This window comes from Crocuta crocuta, unplaced genomic scaffold (assembly GCF_008692635.1).
Source record: "Crocuta crocuta isolate KB4526 unplaced genomic scaffold, BGI_CrCroc_1.0 scaffold134, whole genome shotgun sequence".
NCBI lineage: Eukaryota > Metazoa > Chordata > Mammalia > Carnivora > Hyaenidae > Crocuta > Crocuta crocuta.
Genome location: NW_027530183.1, coordinates 1,494,742 through 1,503,310, shown reverse-complemented (window position 1 = coordinate 1,503,310; position 8,569 = coordinate 1,494,742). Strand labels below are relative to the sequence as shown.

The following is an 8,569-nucleotide window of genomic DNA, read 5'->3' as shown; positions in this document are numbered from 1 at the left end:
TTATTATTAAATTTGTTTAACCAGAAAATTCAGGGAAAAAAAAAAAAAAAAAAAAAAAAAAAAAAGCAGTTGGTACCTGAAACGGAAAGCATGCTGCTTTCGATAATTTCCAGAAAAAAATCAATGTGGAATAGGTTTTATAAAAAAAAAAAAGTGCTTTTATTTCTTTTAAAAATAAACCACAATACTTACTGTTAAGACACGAAGCAATGACTCAATACTTAATTTGCCTTTAAAAATAAAGCCACAATTATTTTTATGGTAACTTGCAGTTAAAATCAGAGATTAGAGTTCTTTTAAATTTTGCTTACAGTGGACTCAAAGTTTGGTGAACATTTTTTTCTCAGAGCTGGGAAAAACAGTAGCTCTATAAATCTCCTGGTGGCCAGTTACGAATATTCTATACACCTAAGTAAACAGGAGAAGATCTACTTAAAAGATTAAAGATTAGGAAAAGGACTCTAAAATTAATGCAATCACATTTCTTTCTTTTTTTTAATATTTTTATTTATTTCTAGGAGAGAGAGAGACAGCGTGAGCAGGGGAAGGTCAGAGAGAGAGGGAGATACAGACTCCGAAATAGGCTCCAGGCTCTGAGCTGGCAGTCAGCACAGAGCCCGATGCGGGGCTCGAACCCATGAACCGCGAGATCATGACCTAAGCGAAAGTCGGACGCTTAACCGACTAAACTACCCAGGCGCCCCACAATCACATTTCTGCTTGGACGAATAATCAAATAACTTTCCACAACATATTTTGGGTTAAAGGGATTTTTCCTTATCACTGGCAAAAAAATTATGTGAATTTTGGACTTTTATTATAATAAAGAAAACAAAATTTTACACAGTAGACAATTCTGTCGTAGGTATGACAGTTCTTATTTCTTTCTGGTTAAAATTTACTGAGTTGATTATGTGTTGTTTTTATAATTATGAAAAGTCAATAAAGTGATTTCTATTTTAAAAAGGAGCAATTACAGTTAAACATTTTATTTTATTCCTCCAAAGCAACCGAGAAAAGATCCACATTTGACTATTTCCTATAGTGTAGGCTGCACACAATCCTGATTTAGAAGTAAAACCATGTATTAAGATAGATCACTGTCAAATAATAGAAGTATCTTAAAATTTTTGGCATAGATATAACCTTGAATTAAATGTACTAAATAAAAAGTGCTTTATATGCAGCCAGGACCAAAAATAAGAACAAAGAAAAAGGATGAGGGAAATGAAAGAAACAGCATGGAAACATGAGGACGTGAAGAGCCCTGCTAACTGTTTCCATGATAGCCAGAGGAGCAGACATAACTTACCCTGGTCTTTAGAGATGGTTTTTGCATGTCTAAGTCTTTTGTCAGAAGGATGGGTAAGGGGTTCTTACAACTGGCTTCCTNACATATGTGTAACTAAAAAAAAAAAAAAAAAAAAAAAGCATAAAAGAAGTATTAGAAACCAAAGAACATTCCCCTAACTAGAAATTACAAGGTTGTAAAGAGCACTTTTGATGGGATTCAAGGCATTTCCGGATTGAGCTGTTTATAGCAGAAGCTTCTGAGATTGTCATGAGGAACCAAAACATAGCCTTTCTTATTATTCATCTACAACAGTGAAGTCAGATAAGATTGGAGACAGAGTAGGTGAGGGACACACAGAACACATATATTCGGAGATGATCATTAAAAGTCTCATCTATACTATCATGTCACTTGCACATCCACGGTCAGCTCCTCTCTTTTCTGGAGAAATAGGTGGTTAATTCTCCAAGATATCAACCACCAAACTTAAAGTTGCCAACTTTCCCTACAATATTTTACAAATACATTCTGATTTGTAAATCAGAATTTTAAATGAATTCCTTCAATTAGTTTAGCAAACCACTGTTGAATAGTGATAGTTTCACACCAACCTTCTAACTGAGGAAAAATATCTGAGTATTTGTTGCCAAAATTACTAAGCTTCTAAGTCCTTGGTTCACACCAAAATCGTACTTGCAAAACTAGCAGAAATTCCAAGGAGGCAGCTCACATAGAATTGAAATTACTATTTATTTCTATGTGACAAATAACAATAATAATCTCATTTAAAAAATAATAAAGGGCCTCACTTCTCAATAGCCACTAATTTGGATAAAGTTTTCATAAATTATTTCATTTCCAAATTAAGGTAGGAAAAATATATAAGATCATAGACAACAATAAAATCAAGGAGAAAAGAAGTTCAATTTCTTTCACTTACACTATAACCTTGACCTCGGTATCCTATTTCTTTCTTCATCATGCTCACCATCCATCATTCCATTATTTAAATTATGGGTTTTTCTCTCCAGTTTACTTAGAGATCAATTAATTAATTACAATCTTTTAAACATATTTTAGTCTACATGCTTTATAATATTATTAAAATTTGCTGGAGTTTTATTTATTTCTAAGGGGAACAGTGTATTAAGATTAAATGTTCCTAGGGGCGCCTGGGTGGCTCAGTCTGCTGAGCGTCCGACTTCGGCTCAGGTCATGATCACACGGTTCGTGGGTTCGAGCCTTGCATCAGGCTCTGTGTTGACAACTAACTCAGAGCCTGGAGCCTGCTTCTGCTTCTGATTCTGTGTCTCCCTCTTTCTCTACCCTTCCCTGCTCATGCTGCCTTTCTCTCTCTCTCTCAGAAATAAATGAAACGTTTAAAAAAAAAGATTAAATGTTCCTAATGAAAATACTACTACTACTTACTACTAATAAATACTTATTGAAAATCTTAGAATATAGAAGGCACTGTGCTCATGTCTTTGCATTAATGCCATTTTTGCCCCCAACGGCCCTACTAGGATTAGGTGCTATTATCATCAGTCCCCTTTTAAGGATAACATGAAATCTTACAGAAGTTAAATACTTAATGTTACAATGGACTCAAAAATGGCTCTAACTTTATGAACTCTTTATTACCTTTACATAATACCTCCAATATCCAATATACTTGACATCTTAAACCACTACGTTGTAGAGCCATAACATTTTAAAGTCAAAGAGTTTTTAGAAATCTGCTATTCTGCCCGGCTCATCTAATGTTACAGATGGGGGATCTGAGGACATCTGAGGTGCTGTGCCCAAATCACAGAGAGTGGCAGAGCTGAGACCCGTGCCTGCACCACTGAGCTGTATGTGGCACCTGTTCCCAGCTTTGTGCTAGGGAGCAATATTACCAGACTCAGAGGAGATCAAGAGCCTCTCTAAGCTGGGGGTAGCTGTGATTCTGCCAACGCTCTCAGCTGTCTGTAGCCTCACGTACAGCCCTATGGAAGGACCCAAGGGTACATTTCTGAACTCTCCAAACAGGCATGCATTCCAGTCCTACCCTTTCCCACAAGTCACAACACCTGCTGGCAGTAAGCTTCTTACTGGAAATAGTGAATGAACCCATTCCCACTTCTGACTCACTGTGAGAGGAATAAAATACATCCAGCATGACATTTAGAAGATCCAAGTGATTAACTGCATAATCTGTTGCATAATTTGACTATACTTGGATAATATAATTATACTTCATCTTTATACCCCTTTTAAAATTACTGGTATATAAATATTAGAATGTCATGGAAGAAAAAAAGGCTGACTCTGAAGGGAAGCTAATAGGAATAGCTGACCTTTGTTTATGACTGTCTGAATGTTTACAAATGCCTATAATACTTTCTTCCTTATGCACAGGCTAAAAGTGATAGTGTTTCTTTAGTCCTCTTAACTCCCCCACCCTGTCCCTGTGAATTAGAGTACAAGGCTGATGGTCAGCTTTTCCCTATAAAACTGAAAACATTCCCTGTAAACTTTTATCTGAAAATGTCACTTAATGAATTATGTTTATTTTTTGTTTTAGGACTTTAAATTCAAACAGCAGACACAAAGTAAAATTTAGGAGTCAGAGTACTGACCTGATAGTCAAGAGACCTAACATCTCATCCTGGTTCTCTAACCAACCAGCTCCAGGAATTCAGGCAAGCATTTTAACCCTTGGACATCCCTTGGTTCAAAGATTTATAAAATAACTGGTAGATGAACTCCGAGAAACTTTTCTAGTTTATCAAGATTCTATGATTCTTTCAAGAAGAAGCAATATTGATGAAGAGGTAACCCACACCTGTCCAGAGCTGCATTCTCCATGTCCCACGAGATTGCTGCTGCAGTGCTGGTCCTCACCCATGCAGTGAGCCAAGGGACTGCAGAGCCGCAGAGGGAACACTCCCCACAGGGCTAATGTTGCGTAGATTTCTGGAGAAAAATTAATGAATTCCACTAGTAGCTTAAATAAGTAACTGGAAATAACTCCATGTATTCATTTTTTTTCCTGTGTATTCTTTTAAGACAGATTTATCATGGAGTGAAGTGAGAAATATTTTATGATAAAACCTTTTTACAGTTATGTCTTTAAAAAGCCATTTACACGAGTAGGTATACACCTAAGAGAATTGAAGACAAATGTTCACACAGAAACTTGTAGACCAACACTCATAGCCAGCATTATTTATAAAAATCCCAAAGTGGAAACGACCCAAATCACACAATGAATGAAGAAAATATGGAATGGAATATTATTCAACTATAAAGAGGACTGAAGTATGGATACCTGCTAGACACAGGCTAACCTTGAAAAAGCATCATGCTAAGTGAAAGAAGCCAAACATAAAAGGACACATTGTGTTATTCTACATATATTGAATGTCTGGAATAGATGAATAGTGGTAGAGTGTACATTATTGCTTGCTGGGGTCTAGAAGGAGAAAATGATTCCAATGGGTCCAGTCTATATGGGTTTTGTTTTAGCGTGTTAAAAGTGTTCTAGAATTAGGTAATGGTCGCAAAACACCATGAACATTCTAAAAACCAAGAAACTGTATATTTTAAACAGGTCAGTCTTATGGCATTGAATAATATCTAAATTTTTTAAAAAGTCATTTAAAGCAAGTCCCCACACACTCAGGGAGAAGGAGAGAGACCTTAGGTTTGTTTCAACTCCTCCCTTAGAACTTCTTGAAAAGGTTTGAAAGGGGAATGATTTAAAGTATTAAAGTATAAGTGGGCATAAAAATTCACTCTACAAATATTAAGTGAACCATATCATGTGTGGCATTCCAATGCTAGTCACCAGAGAAGGAGAAGGTAATGATAAACAAATTAGACATGATTACAGGGTATATTTAAACATTTCATCTGCTGAAATGAGACTTAACTCAATTGATTGCTCACTCTAGTGACTTTTGTGCAATAACCAATTGCTTAAACCAGGTGTGTCATCTTGCTACCCTGAAAACACCATTTAAAAATACAATAGGGATGGAAAAAAGTACTTCATCACAGTTTTGTCAGCCTTACTACACAACTAACGACATTAAAAACAAAACAAAACAAAACAGAAAAAGCACTGTTTCCTCAGCCAAGCACATTACTCACACAGTAATTCACAAGTTAGTTTCCTCATTTCATCCAGGTCTTTGTTTAATTTCACTAGAGAGGATTCCCTTCCTGGAACACCTTATCTAAATTGACCCTGTTCTCCCCTCCCACTTAATGCTCCCTCTCTTCCCATTCACTTTAATCTATTTTATTGGTTCATTGATTCATTCATTTTTGAGAGAGAGAAAGCAAAATTGTGATGAGGGGAGGGGTGAGGGAGAAAGAATCATCCATCTCAGGACTGCAAGATCAGCACCTGAACTGAAATCAAGAGTTGGACATTTAACTGATTGAGCCACCCAGGAGCCCACCTCTACTCCCTTTATATTTCTTCATAGCCATAGCCATTGGCAAAATATGACTTTAACACTTACTCTAAAACTGGTGGTTGCCAGAGGAGAGGGTGTGTGGTTGGGCAAGATAGAGGAAGGGGCATGGGAGACACAGACTTCCAGTTATGGAATGAATAGGTTTTGGGAATAAAAGGTTCAGCATAAGGAATATAGTCAATGATACTGTAATAGTGTTGTATGGGGACACAGGGTAGCTAAACTGTAGTAAGCATATCATAGTGCATAAACTTGTTGAATCACTATGTCATACACCTGAAGCTAATGTAATCTTGTGTGTCAACTATACTAAGAAAAAAATTTTCTAATTCTTTGTCCATCTCACCCCATTCTGTGAAAGGGTTCGTCAATCTTGCTAGTGAATAGGTCCACAGGGCCCAGAACAGGAGCTCAGTTGTTGAAGTAAATGGGTAAACCAGATGAATGAGTAATATCCCTTTTCTAACCTTTCACAATCCCCTGGACATTCTTCCTGTTTTTAATTCCCTACTTCATCAGCTTACATTTCAGGACTCTTCATTCTTTTGCTAATACACTTAGTTTTCTTCATCCTGTTTTCAATCACTGCATTTGTCTCAAAAAAGTGGAACCTTGGATGAATCCAGCTCTATGCCTTCTCTGTGCTGGGAATTAAGCAAATGAAAGAGGCTGGGGAAAACATATAGCATTGGTTGATGCTTTCATGTTAATTTTGTTACCATAAATCATAAATCTTGAGTGATCTCTAATGCCCAGCAATTCTACTATGATTCTTTAGTAACTTGATTTTCCATCCTCCAGCATAACATTTCATATCTTCTCTTTTCTCAAACCTCTTTAATTCTTGCTTCATGGTTCATTGGAAAAACAGAAGCATTGGAGCAGATGCTACTCAGGCTGCCCCACCATCAAATTTATAAACCTGTCTGCAAACATTCCATCCGTTTTGTCTTCCCTCCAGTTACAATGAAAGATAAGATACTGATCGTATCAGAGATTCCCTCCACCCACCCTGGGGTCTTATCTCCTCTTATTTTTTCAAGGATTTCACTCCGTCAATTATCCCCTCATTACCCCTCATTCCCATTAATCACAAGCATGCTCTGGAATTTTATCTTTTTGGTTTGTTTTTAAAACACTTCCTTAATCTCATTTCTTCCACTGTTATGATCCATTTTTTGTCTTTCTTTTATAGCAAACTCTTTTGAAACAGCAAGTTTTCACTATCTCTATTTCTTCATTTTTAAAGCCCCCAAATTTGTTTTGTTTTGTTTTTTGTCATCACAACGTAGTCTCTATCTTACTAGGGTTCTTAGCAACATCTGAACCAGTTAACTCCTTATTCTTGAACTACTCTCCTCCATTAGCTGCCAGGACATCACCAGTTGGTGAAAGAATAAATTCCTCTCAGTGACCAACTCCACATAGTCTCCTTCCTTCACTGCTGCTTCTCCTCTATACAATAAAGTCACATATTTATTGCTTATTGCTTTATTTCTTGGATCATTAACTATATAGAAGTTCTATGAAAGCAAATAGTTGGCTTCCTTTACTCACTACTGTAACTACAATGTCATAGAAAAGTGCTTAGTATAGTAAAAGCTCAACAAATACATGTTGGATATGGGGCATCTGGGTGGCTCGGTTGGTTAAGTGTCCAACTCTTGATTTCAACTTGGGTCTTGATCTCAGAGTCATGAGCTCAAGTCCCAGACTGGGCTCCATGCTGGGCCTGAAGCGTACTTAAAAATAAATGCATGTTGAATAAATGAATGAAGTTGGAATGACTCAAGAGTTGATTAAGTGAAGCCTTCCTTTCCTAATGATACAATGATCTCAACCACTTTCATGACTTTTATTTTTTTAATTTATTTACTTTTAATGTTTATTTTTGAGAGAAAGAGAGGGAATTTGAGTGGGGGAGGGGCAGAGAGAGGCTGAGACAAAGAATCCTAAGCAGGATTCAAGCTGTCAGCACAGAGCTTGACGTGGGGTCAGAACCCACGAGCCATGAGATCATGACCTGAGCCAAAGTCAGACAGGTAACCAATTGAGCCACCCAGCACCCCTTTCGTGGCGTTTAAATCAACCGAAACACTAAGGACCCCAAATTCCATTTGTCTTTCATGTTTCTCCTACGTTCACATTACTTTTAATTAACTGCTCACATGGCAATTCTACATGGCTGCTACTAAGCTTCTATACTTAGTATGTCCAAATCTGAGTTTATACTTTATCAGCAAAAAAGCATCTGTCAGTACTTGAGTCTTCCCCAGATTAGCAGATGGCACCCAGTTGCTCAAGCCAATGTCTTAATCCACTTTAATACTTCCCTTTCCCATATCTCACACATCAAACCCACCATCAAGTACAGCCAATGCTACCTTCAAAATAAACTGGGATTCAATCACTTCTATGCACACAGCCACACTCAAGTAATAACCATCATTGTTCACCTAAATTCTTTCAGTCATCCTGCCTTCTATAAGGTTTGTATTTGTAAATTGGATGATGTCCCTCCTCTATCAAGGTCTCATCATTATTCCTGGACTCTTTTTGTCATAACCTACATAGCCCTGCATGATGCATCTTTTCCCTATTTCTCTAACCTCATCTCCTATCATTTGCATCTCCCTCACTATGCTTCAGCCACATTGGCCTTCTCTTCTATTCTTCATATACTACAAGTCCCTTCCTACCTTTAAGTGTTCACCCTTCATGTTTTCTAAACATAATGCCTTTCCACCATTTTTTTTTTTTTTTTTTTTTTTTTTTTTAGCATGGATGTTGGGTTTTTATTTTTCAG

General features: G+C 37.0%; 1 protein-coding gene across 6 annotated transcripts in view; it reads right to left on the bottom strand.

Moving 5' to 3' along the window:
• FAM13A (family with sequence similarity 13 member A) overlaps positions 1-8,569 on the bottom strand; it is a 374,408-nt gene that overhangs the window by 188,298 nt on the left and 177,541 nt on the right. For all 6 annotated transcript variants that reach the window (XR_013335363.1, XM_077765111.1, XM_077765113.1 and 3 more), the window contains exon 6: positions 1,313-1,390. Coding sequence is in view for 5 of the 6 variants with exons in the window: in XM_077765111.1 (XP_077621237.1) it covers positions 1,313-1,390 (78 nt within the window). In the remaining variant the exon portion in view is untranslated. The remainder of the gene's footprint in view (positions 1-1,312; positions 1,391-8,569) is intronic.